The 14,009-nt window shown below is 36.8% G+C and overlaps 1 protein-coding gene across 1 annotated transcript in view; it reads right to left on the bottom strand.

The window, feature by feature from the left end:
- Window positions 1-12,875, bottom strand: part of LOC134755373 (uncharacterized) — a 38,572-nt gene extending 25,697 nt beyond the window's left edge. The window contains exons 1-2 of the mRNA XM_063691920.1: window positions 12,749-12,875; window positions 1,316-1,558 (exon numbers count right to left, since the gene is read on the bottom strand). Coding sequence (XP_063547990.1) covers window positions 1,316-1,558; window positions 12,749-12,862 — 357 coding nt within the window. The 5' untranslated portion in view covers window positions 12,863-12,875. The remainder of the gene's footprint in view (window positions 1-1,315; window positions 1,559-12,748) is intronic.
- Window positions 12,876-14,009: the final 1,134 nt, after the last annotated feature.

Raw genomic sequence — 14,009 nt, 5'->3', positions numbered from 1 at the left:
CGCTCCATCCAAGGTCAAATTACTTTCCCCACTAGTGGATAAAACGCGTTTTTCCCCGCTTGTATTGAAGGATAAAAGACAACTTTCCGAGCTAGTGAGGGGAAAAATATATTATTGCAGGTGACTGCAGTAGGGCACAGTAGGGTAATGCATTCTAACATGTCTAACCCAGTGACATGTAAATAAAATGTGTGTTAATAAATACTAACATGAGATAATGAAGACAGAAAGGAACCAGCGACAAAGCGTAGATGCTTTCACGTGTTAATTGTTTTGTGAGCGTATATACCTATATATTATGTCGGCGGCCGATCGTAAAGTTTAGTTTTGAAGGTAGAATAGATAGGTAGGATAGGTTCGTTAGGTTAGCTTGCTTTAGATGCCCAAAGGGCAAACTGTCCAGAAATAGAGGCCCCGCGTGGCGGGGCTCTGTCGACTCGAGGAACGAGAAAATGATTTTCACGTTTCACGATATGCCTAGGGATTTCATGATCTAACTGATTTTACGATCTGCCGCCGACATAAATAAGTGCAAGTAACGGATGGTTTCAAAAAAGATGGAAATGTGAAATTTTAGGAAAAATTCAAAGGAAATTAAGGAAACTTTCATTTTTGAAACGTAAAATTTCAACCCCCATAAAAAAATTTTAAGTTTTCGGAATTAATCAATGTGGTAATTTCGGTGTTTTGGAAATTTTCCAACAGCACATCAGTACATGCATGCGCATATTACCTAGCGCATGCAGGTGCCTTATTCAGGAATTTAACTTTGTCCTATTGTCCATATACGTATACAACTTATACACAATTAATATATAATATATTTATAATAATTTTAAGTGACTACATCAGCTTTTATAGTTTTTTATTTTATTTTATTAAGTGCCAATATTCATTAAAACAATTACACACAAAAATGGTATCAACGCCTAAAACCGAAAAATTCAGTGAGCTCTAGTAGAGTAACTTACCTGGCGGACTGTTGTTTTTAGGATTTCGTACCCAAAGGGTAAAAACGGAACCCTATTACTAAGACTCCGCTGTCCGTCTGTCCGTCTGTCTGCCACCAGGCTGTATCTCATGAACCGTGATAGCTAGACAGTTGAAATTTTCACAGATGATGTTGTGCTATAACAACAAATACTAAAACGTACGGAACCCTCGGTGCGCGAGCCCGACTCGCACTTGACCGGTTTTTTTTCTACTTTCTCACAATTAAGACCATATTTAGTAGACTAATGCAAAGATACTTTAGTTTTCTGTCATATCAAACGCCAATATTTACAAGAAAAAGTGAACACTCAAAAACACTTACAGCGTTCTTCAGCATTTCTTCTACCCCTTTCTTCGTCTCTTCCTTCAAATCCACCATCTCCTTGATAAAGGTCTTCATATCCTTTCCAACCTTCGCCGAATATTCCGTGTACAGCAGCAGAGCATCTTCCCTGGCGGACCGAAGTTCGTCTCGAAGCTGCGTGGTTTGACGTTGTTCGACGTCGAAGTCGATATCATCAACGTCATTGACGTTCGGGTCTTCTCGGACGTACACGTATGTTGGCTGGAAAGAGAGGTGAATATAAGTTTTTGTCATTTGTTTTGTGGTTTTTAGCCATTCTTTTATTGCGTAAGACGATTTTTGCCAGTTTTTGACCCCCCTCCCCTATGTAAGAAAAAATAAGAATAGGCCGACCCCCCTTGTTAAATTTTTATTACGTAAGAATCTGAAGTAAAATCTTCTTAAAAAATGTAGGCGCGAAGAGTTATCGTCCCATAGAAAATTTGAATTTCGCGCCTTTTTCCACTGACAAACTTGTTTGACCGACTATATATTGGAGTATAATTTCATGTCGATAATATATAAGAGAATTATTTTGAACTAAAATTAATCCTGGTGTAATTTAGAATTTAATAATCATTTTAGGTCTTTTTGCCAAGTTCGTCACTTTTATGAAGAAAAGACATATTATAACCTAAATCTGTAAGCCCAGCTATTTTTTACTCGTATCTATGCTGAAATTTCGCATTAAAATTAGCACAAACTAAATTGCAAACTTTTTAATTTTAATGACCGCCGTAAATTCTATTTTTATAATCTGTGACGTCATGCGTACGGTTCATTGCTAGGTTTTAAAAATATCAAGGCTCTAGAAATATCAAGGTTTATAGTAGAATGGAATGCAGAAACTAAGCAAATTTGTATTATAATCCAACTAGTTGAGATTCAGCGCTCGGGTGTGGAGTGTGGAGTTGTGAACACTCAACGTCGTTTCAAGTTACTTAAGGACCGCCGGACGATATCGGCCTTTCAGTTGGAACAAAAATTTGACAGTTCCGAACAACCGTCAGGTCCATATCGTCCGGCGGACTGATAGTCAGTGGGCCCCTTTAGGTATAACTTTAAAATTTATATCGTAAATCTTTTATTTAAGAGATAACGACATCTCTATGTTGCACACAATATTTTGTTCGATGACGAAATTTAAGATTCTATTTTAAAATGCTTCAAACTTTAAGTTCTATTGAAAAGGGTCTCAGAGAAATAATAAGCTTTTAGGCGTCACGATCCTTACGTCTTTAGATTTAGATTAAACAAAAATCAGATTTAAAATTAAATTTGCAAGTATTTTACGTTTTTGAGCACGACTCAATGAAAACTCAAGTTTTTTTAATGATAGGCAAACGAGCAGACAAATCGTCTAATAGTAAGCAATTGCCACTGCTCTTGGACACCTGCAACACCAGAGGGGTTGTAAGTGTGTTGCCGGCATTTAAGATGGGAGGACGCTCTTTTCTTGAAAGTTTGAAGTATCGGTCCGGAAATACCGCAAGCGACAGTTGATTCCACAGTTTAGCTGTGCGAAGCAAGAAGTGGATGTGCAAATAGACTGCAAATAACAGATATAGCACTGCCAGCAAAAACACAGTGACTACATACACTGCTTCACGTTATTACACATTTTCATAACACGTTGTTTATTCTACGGCAGTAAAACAACAATAACACAGATGATAAACGCAAAACCGTCACACGTATTGTTTTATGTGTTTTAAAGTTGCACTTCGAGTGCTGGTTGTGAAGTAGCCTTGTTATTCGTCAGTTCGGAAACTATTTTTTTTATGTGATAGTCAGCAAACGAGCAGACGAGCAGCCTGATGGGAAGCAGTCATCGCCGCCCATGGACATAAGGAACATTTACTTACCACTTAAGCATTGCCGACCCTTGAGAACCCTAAATACCCGCTTCTTCAATCCCATGTCGTAGCGCAAAGGAAATACCTCAGGAGGCAACTCATTCCACTCATTCATTAATGACCTTTTCAACCAAACGTTACCACATTGTCGGTTGTCGAACTTGTCGATAAGGTTGATTTCAAATTGAAGCTATATGGAAATAGCGCCTTATTGACAACCAACAATAAGTACCCTTTTGATTGAGAATGCCACATTTTGATGACGTAATAAAGGAACTTAAGGAACCATTCAAAAGTATGGTTTCCTTCGTGTATTTCGGTACGTTTTATGATCAAGTGGGAGAATTTACCTGGTTTTGTAGTTGATCGTTAAAATTACATAGTTAAGAGTCACAAGAGTCCGCTGCCAAAAAGCCGCACCCATACAATCGAAGTTATTTACGCTCTCATTTTAAATAAACATGCTTAAATTACATGAAACTTACGCGAACTTTTACGTAAAACATATATATGTCTGGTACTCGTTTTCGTTGTTAAATTGTTATACAAAGAAAATAGAGCCCGTAGAAGTTTTTTATGTAAAATTTCTACTCGCTCTAATTTATTTTTATAACAATTTTATAGCTAGACTAAAACAGACATAGATATATAGTAGGTTCCTGCCACAGAGGTTATCCATCGCGGTTCAACGCTGAAACGCAGCAAGCGTGATGGGCACCTTTGCGTCGGGAGCGATGCGGGGTGGGTTGTTCGACTAGTTTTTATGGGTTAGTTTAGGTTTAGTTTTATTTATGGTTAAGTTTATTATAGTTATTTTTAAGTAATAGGTATTTTAAATGATGGTATTTTTTTATTGTATTGTATTGTATACATACATACATACATACTTATTATTGTATAAAAATATTCCTTAATAAACGCAGCCGTCGGGCTCGACAAGTATTAGGCACCAATAGCAGCGCTTCACATATGTTGTATCGCGGCCAATTAGAGGCACCAAAATTTAAACCATTTTTATACTGTTCAAAATCTTGCAAGTCACTCTTTCATCATCCTCCATACTATCAACAACCACCACTTTCTGCGATTAACCGTTTTGGCAATTAAACCCTTATATCTTTGGAAAATTATATCAGTTTACCACAAATCCAAGCTTTTTATTTGAGTCGTCGAGATGACCTGCACGGCGGCTACAACTAGCGACGTCCGGTCTAATAGCAATCTAAACCAAACAATCCCGACGGAAACGATCAGATTGCATTGTTTAGATACTACAACTATTACTGTTAGAATAGTTCCGTTGTTGTTCTGAGAATAGCTGAAGCTTGTTGTGAATTCCATTCTAGTTATTACTAATATCATAGAGTAACTTATACTAGAGCGGTACTGTCATAGTAAATTTTGTAACCCCAGTAAATTCACTGCCATCTGTCGACACACTTTGAAACTAAAAAATGAAGATTTATAAAAATACGATAAAATGTATTTAAATATAGATAAATGATTTTTTTTATTTGCATTAATTATTTTTATGATTTTGACCCATGTTCTTTCACTGATATGCGTTAAAATTGTTAAATAACAAACAAAACCGTCAACGCCATCTATACGACAGTAGGCCAAAACTAGTAGCGCCCTCTGAACGAGAATCAAATTTTCTTGATTTTCGAGGCACGTTTTTTCCTTAGACTGTATCCATCTATTACGGAGTTATATCTATCTTTGCTAATATTAACTTTTCAAGATAGTTGTAGTTGTAGGTTCATTTGTTAATTGACCATTAATGACGAAAAAAATTAATTAAAAGAGTAAGGGTCGGTTGCACCAAACTGTTTGTCATCGTTAAAGAGTTCGCTAAATTTTATTGAACGGAAAGTCATAGTAAACCGTTCCGTCGCGTCGCGTAGATCAATCTGTCAAGGCCGGATGGTGTAACTGGCATTAATATTCTGTATATTTTAACGACAGCACAAATTTGAAAATCGGTGCAGCTATTAAGGCTGCAGAAATGGGGAAAAAAGCTACATCGAATACATTTTCATTAGAACATCATTAAACGTAAGCCATGTAAAGCCAATTTACATTGTAAACTACATCAAATAAATATTTAAGTATAACTTTTGAAAAACTGACGGAAACTTTTTAGTAAGTATCCTTCAATTTTATGTCGGATAAAAATTGAACCCAAATGGGCCCAGGCGACAAAAAATTTACAAGTTTTGAAAATCGGTTCGTTAATTGCGATATTATACGACACAACTAGGTACAATGACTCTATAGGCTAATCCCCGTAGTTACTAGGTTAATAAATTCAACTATACTAGGTTAATAAATTGAACAAAAACAAAAAAAAATAATGATATCTATAACAACAGCGTAAATACGTACGTATGTTTATACCTATTTGCAAGTTATTATAACTTGTCGGCAAATTAAAAAGCCTGCATTCTTTCCCACGGTCGGAATGTAGTAGCAAATGTAGCAATATCTCTGCTATTTTATGACTATAATCCTGCAAGTGCTTATAATGTAAATAGGATTAGAACTTGAAAAGTCTACTCTAGGTTCTCGATACCTAATTTTAATTCTCTTGCCAGTGGCGAGAAATTTAATCTTCTCTCTATTTAAATTGATCCTTGATGAATTCCGAAAGAAAAAGGAGACTATAACCCTAATAAATAACCCTCTAAATACCTCCTCAGGTACGAGGGTACTTATATTCCCACGATCCCTGTTTTAAAGTTGGCCAGGGCGTCATGGAGCGTACCCAGGCAGCAAGGTGACGTCAGCGACGTACAAGTGACGTCATTTATAGGTTATAATGACGTAATGGACGTCGTGATGACGTAACGGACGTCATAATGACGTATAAATGCTACCTGGGTAGTAATCTCGACGCGAAGATGACCTATTGCATTAAAAACATTATACTACGCTCCAAAACTCAAATAGCTGACGTGGCTGAAACAGCCACTAAGCTGAAGTGGGACTAGCGGCCTAGCCAGGGTGACAATCGCTTGCGTTTCGCCATTGAATCGCTTTGTGTCTCTCTATCACTCTTCCATATTAGTGTGACAGTGTCAATTGCATTTCGTTCGCTACGGAGCGTTAGCGATTGGCATGTTGTCTACGGGGCCTGGACTACGTTTTCTGTATGCCGGTAAAACAACTACCAATTGGGTACCAAAATTAGAACTTGGGGTGCAAACCTCGACGGCGTTGGAAAGACGATCTTGACGTCTTTGAACTGGTGGGAGACGGGTCAAGACCGGGATACGTGGAATGTAGAAAGGAAGGAGGTCTTTGCCGGGGGCTTAGCACGGTAGCATTTTTTTTATACCACGTCGGTGGCAATCAAGCATACGGCCCGCCTGATGGTAAGCAGTTACCGTAGCCTATGGACGCCTGCAACACCAGAGATATTACACGCGCGTTGCCGACCCTTTAAAAACCTGTACACTCCTTTTTTGAAGAACCCCATACTGTAGCCCCTCGGGAAAACCTCGGCAGGGAGCTCATTTTATCGCCTGTCACGTTCTAACATGCGTTTTGTGCGTTCTGGTAAGTGCGAAAGTGACAGGAATAGTGACAGGTGATATGCAACCATGCTGACACCGCAGCATCAGCAGTGGGACACTGTAGGCTCATAATAAATAATTACATCATACTTATCTTTATACCGTAGCTATAAAATATAAACTATTAATTTTTCACCTCAGCAGCTCGAACAAGCCTACTTTCGTCACTCCCTGGAGTGAGGAAAGTGCGACTTTCCTCACTCCAGGGAGTGAAACAATGAAGTTTTTTAATTTAGTGAAGGCCATGAACTTCATACTACGGTACGGTACGGTACGGTACTGTACGGTACTGTACGATACGGTACGGTACGGTACGGTACGGTACGGTGCGGTGCGGTGCGGTGCGGTGCGGTGCGGTACGGTCCGGTACGGTCCGGTCCGGTCCGGTCTCGTCTCGTATCGTATCGTATCGTATCTTATCGTATCGTACATATTATAATACTTTTTTTTGTATCGTATCGTATCGTATCTTATGGTATCGTACATATTATAATGCTTTTTTTTCTGTTTATTCTGTGTAATTCGAAATACATTTTAACCTTTAATATGTTCTCACTACTGAGGTGAAAAATTATGTGTGCAACACGAGAGCAAAGTTATTTTACATCTCTTGTTTTTGAGTCCCTCGCTACGCTCAAGATTCTACCTTAGAATCACTCGCTTCGCTCGTGATTCAATTATAGAATCTTTCGCTTTCTCGGGACTCAAAATAAACACTCGCAAGAAAAACCAACTTTCCTCTCTTGTTGCACAAATAACTATAGCATTTGTCACGTTTTACGTATTTTACTAACATTTCATAACAATGAATCATCAATCAGTAACATACAAAGTAAACTGAAGTATTATCAAGAAAACCTATTCACCTCAAGGTCACCTCATTGGAATATCTTTACCATTTTCATGTAAAATGTCTTTTGTTTTCACTATGATACAGCCTTACTATGACTAATGTTTTAAGAATGTGTCACTCCGATGCAATAGTTTTCTAATTTATTTTGCCGTTCCAAAAACACCTGAACACTCTAATGCCTTCGCCGTAAATGTTAATTTTGCTTGGTTTTTGGTTACACGATGGTAATATAGATGTTGTGCTGTTACGTCATAGAATGCAACGTCAGACTGTATTATATGACCTTGGACGGATTACGATGTCATTGCCGACTGCAGTAAATGATACGTGAAATATAATACCGAACTATAATGTAATGGCTATTTTTGTCCTTGTACAATATCTAGGTGCATATTACATTACAATAGGTTAATAGGGAATATTACGAAACTCTGCGTAGAGGGTGTTACTAGCATAATCACAGGGCCTACCGCGAAACACAAAAATCGAAAGTTCGGTTTCTGCCTCTCTCTCTTGCATATTCGATCGATAGAGAGGGACATAACGAAATCTTGAATGCATCTTTCTCTCATCTTAATAGCGTTTATCTCGGTTGCATCCTCAGCCAATTCCTCAGAGTTCAGAGTTTTTCCTTTTTTTTAGACGGTTTTCAGCATCGTGTTTTTTTTTAAATGGCACTCATGCTTTCTCTTGCAATTCACTTTTTGGGCTTTTTCTCGTTACAAGGCCCACACGGAGGCGGTATAACTTACCAAACTCGTCGTTTTTCACAAAATATATAGGATATTAGACTTGTACATTGTAGCAAAGAGGATAATAATAGGATAAAGCGGTACTGTCATAGTTAATTTTGTAGCCACAGTAAATTCACTGCCATCTATCGACACAAGATTAAAACTAAAAATAAAAATATCAAAAAATATATGGATAATGTTTTTTTTATTTGCAATATTTGCATTGATTATTTTTATATCATTTTGACCCATGTTCTTTCACTAATATGCGTTAAAATTGTTAAATAACAAACGAAACCGTCAACGCCATCTATACGAGAATAGGCCAAAGGTAGTGGCGCCGTCTGATCGAGAATCAAATTTTCTTGATTTTCGAGGCACGTTTTTTCCTTAAACTGTATTCATCTATTACGGAGTTATATCTCTCTTTGATTGTAGGTACATATCGGCTTTCTCAAGTTTCATCAAATAATAAACATTGTATAATAAAGTGTTTACATACATACATACATACATACATAATAAATAAAGTCGTGTGCGGTGTCCCTTAAGTGTGTATGGTAACTCAAAAGCAATCCAAGCAAAAGAAGCCGCGAATCGTCTAAAGGTCAAACATGATCAGATAAACTATCAGCATATTTACTTGTCAGTGATAAACGGTTCTATCACTTACCGCTGATAAGAATTAATAAGTGACCTAACAGCGTAAACGTAACCTACGCGAACATGAATAGTCGCCGAACAAGGAAATGTAATCAATAGAACTTGTAGGTAAGTACATAGGTACATAACTATCAGAGATCCTGCACATCGTCAATACTTAAAAAAAAACCGGACTCGCGCACGAAGGGTTCCGTACCATTACGGAAAAAACAGCAAAAACATCACGTTTGTTGTATGGGAGCCCCATTTAAATACCTATATTTATATTATTCTGTTTTTAGTATTTGTTGTTATAGCGGCAACAGAAATACATCATCTGTGAAAATTTCAACTGTCTAGCTATCACGGTTCATGAGATACAGCCTGGTGACAGACAGACAGACAGACGGACAGACGGACAGCGGAGTCTTAGTAATAGGGTCCCGTTTTTATCCTTTGGGTACGGAACCCTAAAAAGATACGTGTGGTCGACATTTTCGTAACGTCAATTTTGTATGCCAAACATTGAGGGAAATGTTGTAGGAACGAGTAATAGGGTCCCGTTTTTACCCTTTGGGTACGGAACCCTAAAAAAATTATTCATGATAAACACATAATGCCCTGACCGGGACTCGAACCCGGGACCTGCTGCTTCGTAGGCAGGGTCACTGCCGACTAGGCCCTAGGACTGTATGTGAAAACACATAATTATTATGTTACTATTTAATATGATCAGCATGTGACTTTGCCTCTCACTATCAATCGCTGGCCCCTCACGAATCAATATGATCAGCATGTGACTGCCCCTCACTATCAATCGCTGGCCCCTCACGAATCAATATGATCAGCATGTGACTTTGCCCCTCACTATCAATCGCTGGCCCCTCACGAATCAATATGATCAGCATGTGACTTTGCCCCTCACTATCAATCGCTGGCCCCTCACGAATAAATATGATCAGCATGTGACTTTACCCCAGACAAATAAAATCCCGTTATTAAAAAGGTGTCAAGAACACGTGTTTTATAAAATAAACAAACAATAGATAACGACCGCATACCAGCTGAATTATGCACTGATAAAATACCTGGCTTATCTCTGTTTTCATACAAAATATTTGGATTTATTTATTGAAAGATAAAGAATCGCAGAATTACGTAATTTGTGTGAATAATTTATAACGAATCAGAGGCATTCCACAAAAATAACTACTTTGTCGAGGATGTGACACGTCTTATGACAGGTACTTTATTAACCTGCAGAAATCTGTGTAGTTTTTCCGAAAATGTTAGCTATAGTTTTTCCGAAAATTCCCAGGACAGAGGCGAATCTCTTTGTATGAAAACTTGCAATTTTAAATGCATTTTTTATCGAAACTACTGCAGTCTAAAATGACACTCGATTCTTACAAATAAAATAAAAAAACAGGTTACCCCTCTCAACCTCCTAAATTACCCCCTAAAATAATAAATAAGCGGTTTTGACTTATTTACAATATTAGTGGTGGTAATTGCTATGACTGTTTCAAATTTTAGGTATCTATGTCAAACGGTCTCTGAGAAAAACGCAACTAACTGATTTGCAAGACCGAAGTGATCCCATAAGTGTTCCGTTTGTCAAAACAAAGTTTTGCACGGAACACTAATAAATAGGCATGAAAAGAATTCAATGTACCATTACTATTTCAACAATGGGTTATAATATTGTAGAGATGTTATAAAAAAAATCAAGCAAGAATTATAATTAAGTATCATAGTTATCTATGAATCCGCATATTACTGTTAGTAACAAAAACCGAATGCAACTTGATTTTCTTATAAATTTAGTCATTTATTCCATATTGCATTGTCATGTACATAATAAGGTGTTACATTTTATATAGCCAGTTCATGACACCCTGTAAGGGCACACAATAGTACAGTTTTTCTATTCTATTAATTCTAATTTACACTACATTTAAATAGTGTAGCATTTAAAAAAAATGTGTGACTATTACGTACTATGCGTCAAAACAGCTTTAAAAAAATCTCGCTGGGTGGACTTAGAAACATTTACCGGTCTGAAACATTTTCCTTTCTAATTCTTCCTAGTTTTTTTATAGGTCCACATCCACTTTTACTAGTAGATATTGAGTATAGGGTATTTGACTACTAGGCAAATGAGTTTCTTTTTTCGAACTGTCAAAACGATTTTGCTACTATGGAATTTATATGAAACACTAGCATGTGACGTCACAGTCAAATTACCTACTCTTTATAGTTTTATGCGGGTTTTAAAATAGAAATAGTGTCTAAAAATAACTGCTGTCCACGTTTCTCTATTAATCTTCTGGTGCTTTATTTCATGCATGGTGTAAAATAATTTATTTTAAATACAGTCAAACACCCTATTGAGTAGGTATAGGTACCTCCTTATACCAGTTATCGCTATGCTCAAAAACGATTACGAGATGGTAACCTTCAATGTTAAAAGTTAAATTATAACTATAACTTAAAGGAATCGGATACCTAATTAAGTGCTACTAAATCGTACGCTTTGGGATAATTGACCACTACGCAGATTCTTAACCTACATAATATTATGATTAATTTATAACGTAGGTATATATTCTATAAAAACTCACGATAAACTTAAAGACATAAAACCTGTGATAACTCGGGGCACTAGGGATTTGATATCGATAAAAAAGATGTCGATATATGTTTAATTTGCATCCGTCAGCCGCCCATTAGTCATTATATTGTCAAAATAGTTTTGATAAAGAACTCCTTTCAGGCATATTTACCAAAATAAAAAAATAAATAAGGTTTGTCTCGAAATGGTTCATGTATAGATAAAATTTTCTCTACTGAGCTCGTTCACTTACCTGTACTAACAATGGCATTCTGTTAAACAAAACCCATTATTTTTCTTGTGTGAGCGCGTGGCCTTTGTGCCTGAGGCTCACACACAATGGCCACGCGCTCAGGCACAATGGCCACGCGCTCACATAAAAGAAATAATAGCTTTTGTTTAACATAATGCCATTGTTAGTACAGGTAAGTGAACGAGCTCAGTAGAGAAAATTTTATCTATACCTAATGGTATTTTTGTGACTTAAGGTAAATTTCACATTTTATGTAAGAGGTACTTTTAGCAATAAATGAAGATGGAGTAATGTTTAATAAATAATAAATAACGATATAAAATGATTAGAATAAAACATTTAGTACCAATGTGGAAATACTAACCTGGTTTAAAAATAAAATAAATTCTTAGAAAAAAAACACCTTTTTAGAATTTAAGAAGCAGTATACAAAGCGATTTTGTATAAACATATTTATTTTGTAGAATATTTAGATGTTGACAGTAACATCGATATATTTAATTGTCGATAAAATATTTTGCTACGTCACTTTAGTATGTGCCGCGAGTTTATCCCAGGTTTGCATAATTATTTAATTAATTAACACCATTTAAAATAAACATTAATTAACTTTACATTTCTTCACAACAATATTTTAAGGGTTTCGTACTACTGAAATATCAAGTCCACGGGAAAATTATCTTTAACTTCAAACGTGTCATTTTTTATATAATTTCCCATGAAATAAAAAATGACCTGTTTTCATTCCTCCTGTTAGTAAACATTAGCTTTAAATCCGTGTGCTAAAAGCATTATTTTGGAAAGGCAAAATATCACTGTTATCTTTCTTCATTAACTTTACTTTTGATTTTTTTCCCGTAAACCGATAAGATCGACACAAACCTGCGCAGTCGCGAGCACAGCGAGCGCGGCGAGCGCGAGAGCGGCGCGCGCGGCCATAATGCACTGACTGCAGCGTGCGATGCGCGCGCGCACGCGCTGGCACCTGAACCCCATGACGTGCGCTGACGTCAGGGATAAGCGGCTGTGAAATCACTGTTTTAAACTATACTACTGATGCTTTCTATAGTCCGGCAAAACAATTCTGTTCAGAATTTCCTAGGGGTGAAAAAAACCCTCATTTTACTGAAATTGCATGTTAGACTGGTTCGATTCTAGGGCTGGAGGCTTGGTCCCTTTTTCTTTCGTATAACTATGTATATACCTATGTATGAATGACATTTATTTAAGTTTATCACTTGTTGTGGAAATTATTTAAAATAAAACCATGCATCCACATAAAACCACAGGATTGGGCTATCGCAAACATCGATACACTCGGACCAAGACAAGTCTGCAACGTTTTGATAGCACACGCAGTGCAAGGGTTATTTTAAACGTCAAACTTCTATGAAATTATGACGTATAAATAACACTTGCACTGCGTGTGTTATCAATATCGTTGCAGACTTAACTTGGTCTAACTCTATCGATATATCTATTTTCAATAAATAAAAGAAAAAAAGGATTGCTCAAATTGGTAAGTCTTATGTTGAGTCAATGATAAAAAAAGTGTGTGCGTGTAAACTTTACGCGCGATTGAAGTAAATTAAACTTATTTGACGATGACGTTTATCGCTATGTTGGCACTTTGACGTGTGCCAACATAGCGATTGTGCGTGTGCGTGTGTGTGTGTTCACCACTGAGCGCTACTTTCGTCAGAAAAAAATCTAGTCGCGCCTAAAAAAGTCTTACTTCAAAAAGAAAATGTTGAATGCATTGCTCATGTTTTTAGCATTCCTAATTAAGCATTGCGACCTTTATGCGTTTACAATCGACGAATTTGACTACATAGTCTCAAGCTAAGGTCAAGACCACCTTCGGTAATTTTCTAATATCAATTATGAATTTCAATTTTCCATGTAAAAATTTCGCGATTTCGGTAACTGGTTTCTCTGGAAAAATTGGTTCTACAACTTGAAAATCTCATAATTATCGTACACTGTATCTTGAGACAAATTTCTCTCCACTATTTATGCCGAACGAAAAATTTCCCCATACAAAATGGGGAATGTTACCGGGAATGGCACAACTCTACTCTCCACAAATACTCCAGCTCCAACGTTTTTTTAAATAACCATCGCCATCGGCATCAGTAGTTTT

Source organism: Cydia strobilella, chromosome 2 (genome assembly GCF_947568885.1).
Source record: "Cydia strobilella chromosome 2, ilCydStro3.1, whole genome shotgun sequence".
NCBI classification, from domain to species: Eukaryota; Metazoa; Arthropoda; class Insecta; order Lepidoptera; family Tortricidae; genus Cydia; species Cydia strobilella.
Note: the sequence above shows the minus strand (reverse complement) of the source record. Positions and strands in the feature narration are given on the sequence as shown.